At 35.3% G+C, this 18,328-nt stretch overlaps 1 protein-coding gene across 14 annotated transcripts in view; it reads right to left on the bottom strand.

Annotated features, from left to right (window-relative positions):
* Nucleotides 1-18,328, bottom strand: part of PKP4 (plakophilin 4) — a 240,442-nt gene that overhangs the window by 77,053 nt on the left and 145,061 nt on the right. For all 14 annotated transcript variants that reach the window (XM_043576776.1, XM_043576783.1, XM_043576780.1 and 11 more), the window contains one exon: nt 143-177. In XM_043576776.1, the coding sequence (XP_043432711.1) occupies nt 143-177 (35 nt within the window). The remainder of the gene's footprint in view (nt 1-142; nt 178-18,328) is intronic.

The raw sequence follows: 18,328 nt of genomic DNA, 5'->3' as shown, positions 1-18,328 counted from the left end.
TCAAGCAAAGTAAGAACTATTTGAAAGTGAAGGAGCTCAGGAGTGTCACTACAAGAGGCAGTAAACTGAGAAAGCAAGCTATATGAATGCTCTTTTTGTGTGTGCAAAACATAAATATTTTTTGTATGATAAAAACTCATACCTGTTGATCTCCAAGGAAATGACTTCTCAGTTGAGCTAGAGAAAAAAGGGAAAAAATGAAATATTTACTTCCTTTGTCATAACATTTAACTGTGGACCTATTTTGCACATAAACATCTAATTTTCACATTTCATTACATAAAAGTATAAAAATCTCAAACAAAATTTAAAGCCACTCTTTTAACTAAGTTAATTTTAGACATATTTAAGCTTCCGTATCAATTTGGGACGAAACTAGTTCTACTTGGAAATTAAGGCAAATTATAAAGTGATATAAGATTCTTCTTGGATAAGACAAATAAAATAGCACAACTATGCATGATATTCATGGTACTTATGTATTATGTTGCTTTCTGTGATATGAAAACTACATATACGTTAAAAAGAACATATATGTTATATACAAAGAACTTATTATACATGTATACATTGACTACAACACATTAAAAAGGACCCAAAACACTGTTAAAAACTTCATTCTAATTCCTGTTAAAAGCCCCAGAAACTAAAAATAAATACATACACACATGCACACATACAAACATAAATGTCTAGAAACTATAATCGACACAAAATTTATTGGTTAGTTTGAGCTGGATGTTAACCTTATATAAGGTTTTAGGGGCACCTGAGTGGCTCAGTGAGTTACGCCTCTGACTTCGGTTCAGGTCATGATCTCATGGTTCCTGGGTTTGAGCCCCATGTTGGGCTCTGTGCTGACAGCTCGGAGCCTAGAGCCTGTTTTGGATGCTTGTCTCTCTGCCCCTGCCCCTCCCCTGCTTGTGCCCTCTGTCTCTCTCTCTCTCAAAACTAAACATTAAAAAATTTAAAAAAATATATAGGGTTTTAAAAATCAGAATATTTTAGCTATACATGTCTCTTAGTTTATAGAGTACCAATTTAATACATTTCTTCATAAAAACATATCTGTGCCTCCCCCCCCCCCCCCACTTGCCAAATACAGCGAAGCATGGTGCTAAGGGGACAGTGAAGTAGAACACAGGAAAAGAGGCTGGATTATGAAGCATTTATTAAACTCTTGATGAAGCACTTTACATATATTATCTCCTTTTTATTGTCCACAACAACCTTCTGAAAAGATACATCATTATCCTTATTTTACAGGTAAAGAAACTGGTCAAAATCTTATGCTAGTAACCAGAATTGGCTGGGATTCAAACCCAGGATGGTCTGATTCCAAAGTCAGGGCTTTTCACTAGTGTATACGGCAGAACGGCTTGCGATCTCATTTTTCCATTAAACACGTAAACACACACACACACACACACACACACACACACACACACACACACACACACACACAATATGCCTAGAAAGAAAGAAGTCTGGAAAAATAAAAACCCAAGTGTTAGCAGTTATTTCTGTGGGGTACAATTAAAATGTCTTTTTTTTTCCTTCTTAAACATTTGTACTTTTTTGAAATCAGGAAAAATGCACATATTGACTTATTTTTAGGGTGTTTATTAAATTTAAGGAAAAGGTGTGTGACTTTGGACTTAAGGAAACACTATAAAATACAGGACATGGAACAGAAGGGAGCAGTGTTTTTAGTGCTATAGTTCTCAGATTTAAAGTTCTTGTTAACCCCCTATTATTTCTCCAATTCATAAAGTGGTTAATGAAACTCTAGATTTAATAAGAACTCCCTGAACTTCAACTTTGTGTGTGATTTGCCTTCACTTTGGTCAGAGCCCTAGCAGTTTACATTCTGGGACCTTGAACTAGCAGCAAGCAGGGGAGGGGCATGCCCCCAGTGAATGCATATCTCTATTACTCTATTGATGTTCCTTTATCTGCTGCACTCCTACCTGATTTCAGAAGGGACTGATGGGACAGGAAAAGATGAACATTTGGTCAGATACGAGTTAGGGCACATTTGTCTTCTTGCTCCTGAGGGAAGGTTATTACATTCTGTGACTCCAAAAGTGGTTCCCTACACTGAATTTCAACTTCTCTTAAATCTGTTTTTATTTCACTCTATCATCTAAATTAGTTTTCTAAATACTGAGGTTGATATTACCCAACTGTGTTCCTTTCAAAATGTTCATACTTTTGCCAATATTAAAATATGTGATAAATTAAAAACTGCCATCTAGAATTGTTTAATGTACCTCAAGTTTCTTGGGAATAATATCATGAAAATTATTATCTTCTGAGTATGAAACTTACATAAACTTTAATGAAATACTTTCACAAGATTTTTTATTCTTATAATTATAGATAACAGAATACAATTCAGGTTGATTTCTCAAATTGGGCAAGGGTTGTGGCTATTTTGCTAATCTTTTTAATGTCAAGTGCCTGTCATACTATCTCACACATAGCAGATGCTTAATATATGTTGTTACAACAGATTGGGTAGAATATCAAGTTCTTAACTGTCCTGACTGATCAGGTATATATAAGTGATCAAGCAGGCAACTTATTCTCGTCCATTCTAGGTAGAAAATTGCAGTAGCCTCGGTTAGGCAAACAGCTTTTTTACTGCTGAAAAGGCCTTTGATCATCAAAATACAATAAGCCATTCCTAGGTGAAGTGAAGGCAACAGGAAGTCTCAGTTAATATTTTTCTCTATTTTAGGTAAAAGATAAAAATCATTAGGAAAATAAACTAATATTAGGATCAAAAACAAGCAAAAATTTCCATGGTATTTTTTTTGAAGACCTGTGTGTTCAGCCAAATTACTTCACACTTATCTTACAATTCTGTTATAACTAGTCACTGCATGTTATTCAGAATGGTCAATTTTCTCTTGAATCATTCACTTTAAATGATTCTCAAATCATTCAATACTCTGGGATTTGGGGATCAGACAATAAATATGTGCAATTTTGAAATGCTATTTTAAGTCACTGAACATAACCTGCTTTTCTCAGAACAATTAGAGGTGGCCCCCATGTTAGACATGTAGGCTTCTTCTCCCTTCTTGCCTTCCTCTCTCCAACCATCTAATCCTAGAAACACTTGCCCAACTTGTACTGTCTACAACGTGTCTATAGGCACTGTGCCCACAAATGATTCCATCCTATTCCCTTTCTTATCCTAAGATTCCAAGTGACTCGTGTCCTAGGAGCTTCCGCTGGAATGTAAAACACATTTTAAAATACAAGAACTGAATCACCCAGGTTAACTTTGTTTCAGTGGAAAGATGCATTCACAATTTCTAATAGCTTAATTATCAACAACCTTCTAGAATGAAATTCTTAAGTCTGAGACTGTGGAGTCACACAGTGAACAATTAGAAGTTCATTAGCAAATTACTAAATCAAGGCTGTTCGTTTTAATGTGGACAATATTAGTTTTGTTTTAAAGCAGACACCATACCTTCCTCGTAATGTTATAAAAATATATGTAGTAAATCATTGTAAAATTAAATGTTTTATTTTTCATTTCGCAGACATAAATGGATGCAAAAATATCTTTGCTAGATGTGTATGGTTGCACAATGTCTTCAAAACCCCTAATCATTACCACCTAGTCACTCAAAGTGAAGAGCATGGAATCATTTTATTGTTTTCCACCCACTAGTGTGCAACCTCCATGAGGGCAGGAAAGTCTGCCTTATTCACAGATGTACTTCCAGAAACTAAGATAGTCCCGGGCACACAGCAGCCACTGAAAACATACACCTTTTGAATTCATCCCTACTACCACAGACACAGTTCGGGCCTTCATCCTCTCAGTGTATTGTGGCTGGATCATCCTTCCAGGCTCTCCTCCACACTGCCACTGCAGTGATTTTTCAAACCCTCGGATATCTGACATCACTCTCATGATGCTAATGCATAACAGACCCACAGAGGAAACAGCTCAAACATCTCGGTATGCTCCAGACGGCCCTCCACCACCCAGGTCCTTCTAGTCTGCCCTTTTCCACACAAACCTACATTCCAGGCACTTCTAAGTACTTGCAGTTCCCCCACATACCGCTCTGCTTCATGCTTCCAGTGCAATTTTGGGGATAGAATGTGCGGAAACATAGTCTGGAAGCTCTTTCAGAATTACACAAATTCTAGAGTGGCCAATGCAGGTAACCTGTTACAACATATATGTTATACACCCATGAAATTGAATACGCTAATAAACTTTACTCCATATCACTTAATAACAGAAATTTTTTTGAAAAATAGTACACTTAAGTCTGCACCCAATTTCCTTCCAATTCTCCTATTTCTGATGTGGGCTAGCCTGTGTTAATGGACACCAGTAGGTAAACAGTAGTGGAGGGGGCAGTAGAGAATTTGATGGAGCCACATAGAGTAATGTTAGCATGTCATTTCTCTCTCTCTCTCCTAGGTCTAGATGGGGTTCTTTCCATTAGTAGTAGTGCAGGCTACTATCATTACTCACTGAATTGAATAGAACCCCAGAGTCATTTTTCTGTTGAAAAGAAAGTCAGGCCTCAGCCTGAGACTAGAACGTGGTCAAACTGCAAAACTTACTGCTTTGTTTTATGGAAAACAAATTCTCTGTATTAACAGTGAAGGCAACCAACAATAAGACAAAAAGGTAACTTCCTGAATGGAAGGAGAGGTCTGCAAATGATGTATCTGATAAGGGATTAATATGCAAAATAAAGAGAAAACTTACACAACTCAATACCAAAAAAAAAAAAAAAACAAACAAAACAAAACCAAACCCATATAAGCTGATTAAAATGGGCACAGAACTCAAATACACATTTTTCCAAAGAAGACATCCAGATGGCCAAAAGATATGTGAAAAGATGTTCAACATCACCATCAAAATAAAACCTTGTATCTGCCAGAATGGCTAGAATGAAAAGAAAAAAAAAAAAAGACAAATAACGAGTGTTAGGGAAGATGTGGAGAAGTAACCCTCATGCACTACTGGTAGGAATGTAAATTGGTACAGCAATTATGAAAAACAGGATGGAGGTTCCTCAAAAAATTAACAGAGCCACTATATGACTCGGTAATTCCTCTCCTGGGTACTTAACCCAAAGAAAATAAAAACACTAATTTGAAAACATATATATTCCCCTATGTTTATTGCAGCATTATTTACAGTGGTTGGTTATGGAATCAGCCCAAATGACCATTGAGAGATAAAGAAAATATGGAGTATAAATACACAAAGGAATATTATTCAGCTATAAAAAAAAAATAAGAGAGCTTGCCATGTGTGACAACATGGATGAACCTAGAAGTATTATGCTAAGTGAAGAGAGTCTGAGAAAGACAAATACCATATGATTTCACTTATATATGGAATCTAAAAAACCAAAACAAAGAAACAAAAAGCAGAAACAGACTATAAATATGGAAAACAAACTGATGGTCGCCAGAGGGGAGGAGGGTGGAGGAAGGGCAAAGTGGGAGAAGGGGAATAGAAAAAAAATCACCTTAAGAAATTTTACACACACACACACGTACATATGTGTATATATAGAACCCTCATTAATAGTTTAATAGTTTGAGTATAGTCAATACGAAGGTAAATTTCACTTGTATTAATGGAGAGGAATCACTGTAATGAATTACTTGAGACTTTTGCTTATAAGAGTATGGGTGTGTGCCACTGTCTAGACTATGTACTCTTTACAGCATTCTCCCTGATGATCACCAATTATCCTTCAAGAATTAATAATAACAAAAAGAATTCAACGAAATTTGATCACATCCTCCTTTAAGTGAACAATGTGCCCAGTAACCTATCTCAATTTTAGGTCTTTTTGTATGATTTTAATTGTAGTAGTTGTTTACCTGCTTCAACTACCAAACTATGACCATCTTCTTGAGGGTAAAGTTTGTGTTTTAATTCTGTCTGTATCAACTAGCTAGCATTGAGTAGATAGCTGATCTTAATCTTAGCTCTTTGGATTCTTTTTTTCAAGGCTAATTCTACGTGATTTTAGAAATTCTTTTATTAATTTTTTAAATGTTTATTTTTGAGAGAGAGAGAGAGAGAGAGACAGAGACAGAAAGAGAAGCAGAGAGGGAGGCACAGAATTCGAAGCAGGCTCCAGGCTCTGAGCTGTCAGCCTGATGTGGGGTTTGAACTCATGAACCATGAGATCCTGACCTGAGCCAAAGTCGGATCCTTAATCGACTGAGTCACCCAGGTGCCCCAGAAATTATTTCAATTATTCTATGAAGGGATCAGAATTCCCCCACCTTGATTTGGCTCTATTATAGTAAAGATGTTTATTGTATATATAACATGAATCCAATTAATAAATATCTGATTATCTACTCGAGTGCCAGACATCATTAGAAACTTCATTTGCAAAGTCCTTGTCTTCCAATGCTGGACTGTCTTATAATTACTCATTATGGTACTTTTGTGACACCTCCAGTGGATCACATGCCCAAAGGCAAGAAGGTGTCAAGAGACTTTGGAAAGGCTGTTCTTAAAGACAGAAACCTTTAAGAGAGGACTCTGATGGGCCCAGTAGTGTTTGAAGGAAGAAGCATTCACCTATCTATAACAACCCAAAGTGTGAAACATTTGTCTTTTGCAACAAAAAAACAAGATCTAGCTCTCCTTCTACTCACCTAGCAAGAGAAGGTAAATTAGTATTGGGACCACTCAGGTGGAAACCGGAACATGAAGGCTCCAGTGGGAGAGAGATATAGCAATATGAAATGTATTGCCAAATTCTAGAGTTCAATTCCCATGGATCAAAAATTGTAAAGGGCTAGTAATCAGCCAGTTTGGGAGACCACCAACATAATATTCTACATGTCCAAATAAAACATTTCTCCCTTTTGTATTATGACACTGTCTTCAAATGGTTATTTAAATCATCCCAATTTGGTAGCATTATATCATCTATTTTTTTCACTATTACAACATATTCTTCCACAATGTTTTTAAAATGATTCTTAGGTGATCTTCCTTTACTGAACAGAGGTAATTAACAGACGAACACACATTAATCATATGTTCATTGACTATTTTTACTATTAGTTTTACTACTTTGAGTTCTGAGTATAAGTTCTGAGTCTCATACAAAAGTTCTGTATTTCTGCTGTACATGTAAACTCCTGAATTCAAAAATTATCACGTTTACAGATGACATCTCAGTTGCTTAAATAAATTCCAAACTAAGTATCTTTCTCTAACAATTCGTTATTGTCTTATTTTCAATTTATGATGATGCGCTTATTTTAAAAATCAACTTTCAACTTTTCACTTGTTATTGGTGAATATCCCAATATTATATTGGGTTATATATCCCAAACTGGCTTTATTATTCTACTAATTGGTGTTATTCTATTAGCAAGTATGTAGGTCTCCTGGATTCTAAATCCATTGTGAAAACTTCTGGTGACTCTCTATTAGTTTGTTATAATTTCCTTTATAATCCGTTGCCCTAATATTTATGTCTAATGTTAATTGATTCCGAGGTCTATTTCTGGATTAAAAAGAAAACAGCGGAGGGGTGGAGGGCACCTAGGTGGCCCAGCCGATTGGGTGACCAACTCTTGATTTTGGCTCAGGTCATGATCTCAGGGCTTGTGAATTCAAGCCCTGCATTAAGCTTGCTGCTGTCAGCATAGAACCCACTCAGATCTTCTGTCCCCTCCTCTGTGTCCCTTAATGCTTGTGCTCGCTTTCAAAAATAAGTAAATCTCTAAAAAAAAAAAAAAAAAGAAAGAAAAGAAAAGAAAAAAGAGGGGTGCCTGCATGGTTCAGTTGATTGAGTGTCCGACTCTTGTTTCAGCTCAGATCACAATCCCAGGATCGTGGGATCAGGCCCCATGTCAGGCCTGTGGAGCCTGCTTAAGATTCTCTCTCTCTTGGCCCCTGCCCTCCACTTGCTCTCCTCTAAAGATAAGATAAGATAAGATAAGATAAGATAAGATAAGATAAGATAAGATAAGATAAGATAAAAAGGAAAGTGGTTTATTTGGGTTTTTATTTTCTGGCAATGAATTCATATTGCAATTACTTAGCACCTTGTTATCCTTTAGGCATTACAAATTGCTTTTTAATGAAATGCATCATAATCTTCTTAGATATGGACTCTGGGCTCCACAGTTCCCAGGTCACTTCATATTTCCTAATATGTACCTAGGATTTTCTACCCCAGAAATCTGGCAAAATAACTACCAATGATTCTTAAGTTTTAGTCTCTACTTGGGAGTATTACAAGATAAATTTAAAACAAACTTCCTTAACTGAGTAACTGTTCTGGTAAACGTAACTTTCTGTATCTTCATTAATTATAATAGTCAATTATGATATGGAGATAATACCATAACATACTTTGTTTTTTTTTTTATTTCTATTTAGTATTGCTTTGACTTCCCTTTTAATTTAGTACATTTAAAATTTAGCCGTGTTTCTCTTAACACATTTATAAAGTCTACTAGTTCCTTGTGAGTTCTTAACTAGGTACATAGCTTATTCTGTCCTTTAGCTTAATCTTGAGTGCTCTTGAATGTTTGAGAATGCTACTTCTTAAATATAATGTCTGTGGAAGTCCCAAGTCTTAAAAACATTTACCATGTAAGCAGGTCAAATTTCTCTTCACCCTCAGCAAGAATACCCTTGAGCTTATTTTATGCTCATAATTAGCAGGGGGGGAAGTGGGGTCTAGAAAACTCAGATGGAATCAAGACCTCTCTAATGCTATAAGCCAGCTTCTGGTGTTCCAAGAGATCATACCACCTACCAACAGGGAACTGTTAGGCCGGAACTAGTTTCATTTGTCCTATGTTTGGGAAACAAGGACATCACTTGTCACTTTTAGATAGATAATAATTAACTAGGAAATAGATCCTTTACATTAAAAAAAGACTTAATCTCTGCCCTACCACCAGAACAACTAGAGCAGTTAGACAAAATTAAACAATATATTATGATTATTCTGCCAAAGTAGGTGTGGATAGCTCTTCCTTCTTCCACCAGGCTATATCAAGAAGTCAAAGATAGGAAGGCCAATATGTAGAACAGACAATGAAGGTGAATGCTTTACCTGGCTGAAGCAGAGATGGGGAGCTGGAAGGCAAATAGCTAGCCCTATCAACGACACTGTTTTGAAGGGGCTCTGAGGACCCTAGTTTGAAAAGTCACTAGCCCATACACAATAAGGTTATCTTAGCAATAACACCCAGAAAGCAATCCTTCTTAGCATCTAACTACATTTTTAAGAGTCTCGTCCAAATTTTTTGTCTATTCATAATCAATCTCAACAAAAACAAAAACTCTTCCTCTAAATTTATGATTTTTCCAGGACTCAGGTTCCTTTCTGTGTTTTTATCATGGTATCAGACCCTGCACAATTCTCTATTGGATGGAGACCGATTTCCTTCTTCCTAAGAAAGGACCACATGATCAGCAGCCAGGAAAAAGGAAACCATGATAACATGCTCATTATGGTAGTTTATTAATGTTTTTGTGTCTTATGGCTCTGAGTTGATCCTGAAATGGTATATGCTTATAATCTGGGCTAAGCAAGGCATAACATATGAGAAAGAGCAAAGGATCTCTTTTCATAATTGTTTATATGATCTGAAGCTGATATTGAGGTTAGAGAAAGGAAAGAGCACTTGCATGAAAAATGATGTCCTTCTCATAGGATGCAGTTGTTCCTGACCCATCAGTACCAGGACACAAGCCCTGAGTCACCTTTCACTAGTGTGGATGGATTTGGGCTGATCCATCTGCAATCTACACCAAGTCACCTGGAGAGCCAACAGAAGGTGCAAACAGGAAGGCTGTAGAAGAGAAGGACTGATACTTCAAGGAATCTGGGAAAGATCTAAGACTTACAGTCTGAACCATATATTTCCTCTCAGTGACACTTTACCTGAAAAAACTGGTCATGCTCTCAAAATGTGCTTTACAATTTTAGTCTTTAAAAAATCATGAGTAATAGGGACAACAAAGTCTTGGTTTTCATTGGCTGTTAGCAAGTTTAAAGTTAAATGTATAACCAGCCACTGTGGTGAACATTTGTGGTCTCATTACTGGCTCTATTAGTGTTCACCCTTGTTTTAATTCTTCATTCCACTTCTCCCCATGCTACTCTACACTAGCAATAGTTTTAGACTCCTATAACGGCTATATAAAATGAATTCTAGGAAGACGTAAGATATAAATAAGTAACACTCTGACCAGTCTCCTAAGGAGAAAATTATATATTTAATGCAGAGCAAAAACAGTAAAGGAACAGATAATACTAGCCCTTTTAACAATTCAAGTAACTTTCATAGGGACTGGAGGTAAACACATTTTAGAAGATGTTATATATTCTTTGACAAAAGCATTTGTATTAGTGCTTTGAATCTATGAATAAAAGATCCAAAAGACCATATGGGAAGGGGAAGATCAAAAAGGATGTAGTACTAGACAAAAATGAGACAAACAGTTCCCTCTGGTATCCCCATAAATTATATAGGAAACATGATTTCTGGTTAAGTCCATCCCACAACAGGTGTTCCAACCAGTAAAAGTAGAAATCAGAATAGAAGCGTTTTCTAACATTTCAGTTGACCTTTGAAAGAATGAAAGCAACTGAAAATAGTAAAATGGCTAAACACAATACCAGACTCTCTTTCCTAAGTATTGTGCCATGACTTAGGGTGCTATTTAGGCAAAGGTTTAGCCTTAGAATAGATGGGTACTGCAAATTTTTTGTGTCCATGGTCTAAAAACTGCTATTGTCTCCCTCACTTCTGTTCTTTCCAAAACCTTCCAAAGGTGAAAAAAACAGAAATGAGAAACAGTTTTAAAGATGGAAAATAAAAAAAAGAGAAAGAAGACACAAAAACACACTCTTTTTAGAAATGTATAAAACAATTTAAATCTTATATTTGAAAAAAAAAAGCTACACTGGTAGGGAGCAGGAGAAGGGTCCTGTTTTTCTACTTGCTCTGCATGAGATTGAGCAGTGTTAACACAGAAAGAACTAAGCTGTGGAGATGTGTAGTAAGATATACTGGCTGGCATCCAAATTCCGTAAAACTCATCATTATAAATAGCTTTGTTTATGATGCATACAATTTCATTTTTTACTTTAGGCTTTAAAATGTTTTGAAAAGCCAATATAAAAGTTTACTTAAAAGGAATTTTAAATTATAAAAACCTAAATTTTTTATTAAGCATGTACTCCCTGATTATTTATCCCATTTAGACATTCAAAAGCAAATGATTTATTCACATACAATTCTTCATACTCATATAAAGACTATCAAATTTGGCATATGTCTAAAGAACGATATTCACTTTCTTTCCATTGTTCAGCCAAAGGATTGATTTTTTTAATTTTTATAAACAGTAAAGTTTCTTTAACTTCTGAAAAAAACTTTTATTTTCACTGTAAGTGTTAAAAGAAAGAACATGATATATTAAATTTCTCCTTTGCTTTTTGAAAAAAATTATGTTTCTCACTGTAACAGCATTTTCAGTTCTTAATTCACGGACAAGCACCATAAATAGCTGTTTTAGTGCTGAAGGAGGAATGAATTCACACGTGGGATAGACCCAGGATCATCAATAACTGTTCTGAAAAAAGAATGGACAGAAGGATACAGTCAACATTTGGCATAGTATATGCTATGTTTCTATGTAGTTAGACCTATGGAACTTAGGAAAGTGGTTCCAGAATGCTTAAAAGTCTTCTGAAAGCCCTCATAGATCCCTAATTTGTCACACATCCCCTCTGTTTATCTCTTCTCTGTTTATCCCCCACATGTAAGTGTTTCCAAACTACCAAACAGGAATGAAAAAGAAAAAAGCCTATTAGAACAAATGAGAAAGAGGGGTGCCTGGGTGGCTTAGTCAGTTGAGCATCCAGACTTCGGCTCAGGTCATGATCTCACAGTTCGTGGGTTCAAGCCCTGCATTGGGCTCTGTGTGGACATGTCAGAGCCTGGAGCCTGCTTCAGATTCTGTGTCTTCCTCTCTCTCTGCTCTTCCCCCACTTGCACTCTGTCTCTCAAAAAATAAACTTTAAAAAATTAAAAAAAAAAAAAAGAACAAATGAGAAGGAATGACAACAATGATAATGGAGGGTCAGGATAAAGTCTCTTAAAACAGCATTTTGGATACAGAAAGGGTGATCCATAAACACTGTTCAGTGGTTGAACAGGCAATCTATGGCAAATAGACAAGGCAAGTATTTGGGCAAGACTGTGTTAAATTCCTAGCTTTCATGTCCAGCGTTATTCTTTTGAGAGATATGAATGAAAAGGACAATGGTTTGCAATATGACAGAAGAAGTGATTGATCAGCTTTATCTTTCCTTCTCCCTTTCAGTGCCCTCCCATTCATTGCCATAATAAGCCAACATTATTGATGGAAAAGGCAGCAAGAAATGTGTGGTGCACTCTGTGAAGATTCATAATCTATTCAATTTAAATAGTCTTTATTTGAACTATTAAAGAGAACATCCACCACTCAAATGTTAAGAAATAGAACCATCTCAATTTTGTAAAAATGAAACAGATAAATTTTAACCATAATTTCAGTCAGAAAATAAAGAGCTCAATCACTTAACATTAGAAAACTTTTGTTATGCAATATTTATAACACACACACGTGTATAAAGAAGAAAACAGATTATAATAAATCCCTTATATATTCATTACCCAGCTTCACCTACTATTTTCTTTACATTACTAGATTATTCTGAGGTGAAGTCTCTCAGACATCTTATCACTTCTGTAATAAATACTTTAGATGTACCTCTAGATACTTTAAAGAGATCATAACCACAATAACATTATCACACCTAAAATATTAATAGTAAAATTCTTAGTATCAACAAATATCTAGTCGTATTCAAATTCCGTGTTTCAATTTTTTTTTTTTTTAATTTTTATTTTAGAGACAGAGCAGGCAAGCAGGGAAGAGGAGCAGGGGGTGGGAAGGGAGAGAGAGAGGGAGAATCTTAAACAGGCTCCATGCTGAGTATGGACGTGGGGCTCGATCACACGACCCTGGAATTATGACCTGAGCCGAAATCAGGAGTCAGATACTTAACTGACTGAGCCACCCAGGAGTCCCTCAATTTTTTAACACAGTTGGTTTGTTTGAATCTAATCAAAACAAGGTCAACACATTATGTTTGGATGCTGGTCTCTAAAATACATCTCTCTTAAGGTCTGGTTTCATCTTCCCTCTCTCTTAATTCTTTCTTTCCTGCTTGAAATTAATTTCATTTGCCCAACAGAAAGATCTGGCTGATGCATCAGCACATTGTCATTTAACATGTTCCCTCAGCTCCATATTTTCTATGACTCGGTATTTATATTTAGATGACTGAGAAATTCTTGGGCAAGAATATATCACAAGTGACGTTATGTTCTTCCAATTGCATCACATCAGGAGGTCATAATTTCTGACTATCTCCTGTTTTGCAATATTAACATAAGAATAGATTGATGGGTTCAGATGCTGTCAGCCTGATCCATTCAGTGTAAAGTTTCCCATCAACTTTTTAGCTAATGATTTTAACTGCTGTTCATGATCACTGATCTAGATATATTATTTTGTCAGTGGTTGTGAAGTTCACCCAAGTTTTTAACTTCTGGACATATTCTTAATGTACTACTTCTCTCAATAATTACTTTCTACCTTTATATTTACATTCATAGAGATACAATACTGTTTCACTCACTATTTACCAGTAAGTATTTTGCTAATACCACTGAGAAAACAGATATAGATCACGTGTTGTCCTTCCTAAGCAACTAAATTCTTGAATCACGGTTGATAATTTTACTTGAATTTTCTCTGTGCCTCAAGTATCCCTGTATAGATAATGTAACTGAAGCTGGGGTTAGATCAACCTTTAATTGACATGTTCTGAAGCAGAGATGACACATCATAGGATCCTCGAGTAACTGGCTATTATTTGTTCTTTTTCAATAAAAACAAAGCTAAAAGAAATAAGCACACATATATACCCTAAAGTCATTCCTCCTTGGATTATGGGAGTCTATTAATGCAAACGAAATGTTGTATCTAAACTATGTGACAGTGGCTAAAATGTGTAATTATTTAATATAAATTTTTTTAGCTGTGAAAATCTGTAGCGTACAGGCTTTTATTCCTCTTCAGTTTCAAAAGTGTTTTCCCCCCTATTTAATAGTAGAGTAACACAACTGGAGAATAGAAAAACCCATGTAACAAGCGGATTAGACTGATTTGTTATTAAATAGACTGTGAAGCCTCAGGGAGGATAGCCATAATGACAATTCAGTCACTACAAAGTCTGGCAAACTTGTAGGTTGTCTCCCTCCTTCCCCTGGGGGGCAGACAAGCCATATCCATTTTTAGGGCAAGCTGATCAACTGCTGAAAATGCACTAATGGATGGCACTCACTTTTAGGTAGATAATCACATTCTCTATTTCCTTTTCCATACATCATTGGGTTAGAGCTGTATATAGTAGTAATTCTCTGAAGGGTTAAAGGAACATCTCGTTACTTATATCAGTCTTTCCGCTCCATGTCCTTAACCTGCCAAATGGTAATGAGAATGTGAACTTAACACTAAACTTCCTTTATTTCGTCACAGAGATTAAAATGATTAGATGAAGAAATGGCAAACTTTTCCCCCTTAAACAACGAACTCCAGAAAGTACATTAGGGGGAATATGTTGTTCAAGAATGTTTCCTAGAATCTTTAATATCTACATGACTTCTTTTAACATGTTTGTGATGGACCAAACTATAAATGGTAACCACTGCAATTTCCATAAGAGACAAAACAGTGGCAGTGGAGACGGGGCTAAGGGCACCATTTTATATAGGCTGTAACTATTGGGAGTGGTACAGTGGATGTCAGTGGGATGCTTAAGTCTTCTCACACCACTTCTTGACACCCCGGGGGAAAAACCAATAGAACAATGCTATCTTTGGGGGAAAATATCATCCTAATGATAAATTCAGGTATATAGTAATAATTAAAACCAAAGCAAACTAAAACACAAAACACCAAAAAGGAAACACTGCTGAACAGTTAAGATAATGGGTGTGTCTCTGGGGTGCCTGGGTGGCACAGTAGGTTAAGCTTCCAACTTCGGCTCAGGTTATGATCTGTGGTCTGTGAGTTTGAGCCCCATGTTGGGCTCTGTGCTGATAGCTCAGAGTCTGGAATGTGCTTTGGATTCTGTGTCTCCCTTTCTCTCTGCCCCTCCCCTGCTTGTGCTCTGTCTCTCTTGCTCTCAAAAATAAATAAAACATAAAAAAATTAAAAGGAAAGAAAAAAAAGAAGATAATGGGTGTGTCTGTTATGCAATAGGTGCCCAACGACTATTGTTCTCTTCCTTATAATATAAAGAAGTACTTTAACCTAATAATGTAAGAATCAAAGACACCAAATAAAAGCCTTCTGGGATAGAGACAGGACAGAGAATGTAATCTGATCATCATGGAGCTCTTTACAAAATTAAAAATAATAAAATATAAGCCTATATTTTATGCTGCTACTAAGGTGCTTTGTCATATTGCTAGTTATGCACAATGGTCCCTTCTGCAGGCTGGGAATTTCCAGACTTTTAGATCTTTATATGTCTACAGTAAAGCAAAGGTATACATATTTACTCAGTGAGTTTAGAGGGAGAAAAAAAAAAAAGAATCATGAAAGGGAATCTGGAAACAGAAAGCAATGTTCATATCATCTGTTTGGGCTTTCACCTACCCTAAACTGCAAATTTGGACAATTAGGTATTTATTATTACATCTTTACGTATTTATATTATTAATACATATTTAATATTTACATTACTACATATCAATTATTACATATCCTATATAGAATATGTAACTTCTACATACCTAGTAATGATACTAAGGGACTTGTATTCTAAAAACAGATTAGTAAACTTTTAGTGTTGTAATGTACTAAGACCTGTATTATTTTAACATGTACATTTCAGAGTTATTTCAGTGCAAAAAAAATAATGATAGAACCAAAGAGAATAAGCCAAATTACTCATTAGAAAAGTGGACAAAGAATATGAATGGATCATAATACTCAAATGGATCATAAAGATACGAAAATACTCAATCCCATTAGTCATCAAGAAAATGCTAAGTAAAATAAGATAATGTTAGATTGGTACAATTTAAAGACCCTGCCTATTATTAAATGTTGGCCAAAGAAAGAAACAAAGAAAGAAAGAGACAGAAAAACAGAGAACACACACCCTGGAACTTTTCTACATATTGCTTGAGAGGTTATAGTTGTTGTGCTACTTTAGAAAGCAATTCAGGAAGATCTAGAAAAATTGAAAATGTACATTTTTTATAAACCTAATATTCTACTTATAATGCTATATTTTCCAGAACTCTATATGTGTAAACTAAGAGATATCACTGTTTCATTATTTAAAGTATTGGTAAGTGGAAGTTAAATGTTCTTCAATAAGGAAATGGCCAGTTTACTATTCTAAGAAATATATATACACAACAATAGTTAAAAACATAAACTAGACCTACACATACCAACATGGATAGATCTTAAATACTGAGTAGAAAAATACTGAGTGCACAATGATACACACACTATACCATTTTGTGTAGGTTAAAAAAGCAACACACGATACTGGTCAAGGATATATAGGACATAAAAGTATGCAAAGTAAACTGGAAGACTATATACTAGTGGTCAGCTATTGGGAAGAGAGAATGGGCAAAGAGGGCTTGAATTTAAAAATAATTTTAAATAAAAAAGGCCAATGTGATGAATTATCAATAATTTTCAATTCCGGGATGTGAGTAGTTGAGTTTTTGTTATATTATTCTCTGTACTTCTTAGTACTTCTAACATTTCTTAAGATAAAGATTAAAAGATGCAGATAAAACCCAAAATGACAGTAAAAAGAAGATATATGATTAAAGTAATTATTAATTCCTACAAAGCAGTAAAGGTCAATTTTTTTTTTCAGGAAGTATCTTGAAATATACTCTGTATGGCCTATTTAAATTACTTTATAATTTACCAGTATATATACATAGTTAAAAAAAAATGACAGAGTGGGGACTGGTAATATAATTAATGTATTGATTGAATAATTAACCACTGTTATATATTTTGAGAATAGTAATTACAGAATGTGAACTATGAAAAATTACAGAAAATGAAATAATGTTATTTTAATTAAAATGGTGTTTTAAAAGACAATTAAATCATGGCATGATACATATATTTTAGAAGCATGGGCCCCTGACTTTTAAAAAGTATTTTCCTCTTCATTAATTAGGAAAATTGATACATTTGGGCTGCCTCCATATTTAATCAAATATAGTGAAAGAATCAAGATAATCTGAAACTTTGGGGTGCCTGGGTGGCTCAGTCAGTTAAGTGCCTGATTTTGGCTCAGGTCATGATCTCACGGTTCACAGGTTTGAGCCCCATGTTGGGCTCTGTGCTGCTAGTGTGGAGCCTGTTTGGGATTCTCGCTCTCACCTCTCTCTCTGCCACTCCCCCACTTGCCCATTCTTTCTCTCAAAATAAATAAATTAAAAAAAAATAAAAGATAATCTCAAACTGTGATGCTAACTATAAACTTGATCTCTTTTCATGGTTCCTTCTAGCCATATCACCCACTTAACATTTTTAAATGTTCAGTCTAAGAAATAGGTAGTTCATTTTGAAATATTTTTTTTACTATGATTAAAACGTTTTGTTGTATAATGTCCATAAAAGACACTCTTATAAAAACTACTTGGCTTAAAATCCACATTCTACATGGTCACGTTCTTAGGTTAAAACAGGTTAGCTTAACAGAATACTGGTTGAATTACCTTGGGCTCACATGCCCTGCAGAAGACCTAGTTTATACAAGTTTAATTCAAATCAGTAGAGATAGTTGTCACTTGGATTTGTACGTCCCAGATGAAATTGGCTTGTGACTGGAATGGCAATGAGAAGTAATAATTAAAATGCCTTCTGGAGGAAATGTGCTTAAGTAAACTGCTCCAGATAAATGACTTCTGTAGAGCTGCAGGTCAGCCACAGACTCATTTATATCTTTCAGATGTGGTACTCTTCACTCTGTTTACAGTAGCAGTTGCATCATAAAAATTCAATGTTACTAAATCTGCTCATAAGAGCATCCATTTCATAAATATTCACTGCAGGGATCCCCAAGAGAGTTTCTGATAATTACATTCCAATATCAAATAGTTTATTCTTCATCTGGTCTGAATTAGAAGTGAAATCAGAGATCTTTTATTTGTT

This window comes from Prionailurus bengalensis, chromosome C1, assembly GCF_016509475.1.
Source record: "Prionailurus bengalensis isolate Pbe53 chromosome C1, Fcat_Pben_1.1_paternal_pri, whole genome shotgun sequence".
Taxonomy (NCBI): Eukaryota; Metazoa; Chordata; class Mammalia; order Carnivora; family Felidae; genus Prionailurus; species Prionailurus bengalensis.
The sequence above is the reverse complement of the archived record's forward strand: the minus strand, read 5'-3'. Positions and strand labels throughout refer to the sequence as shown.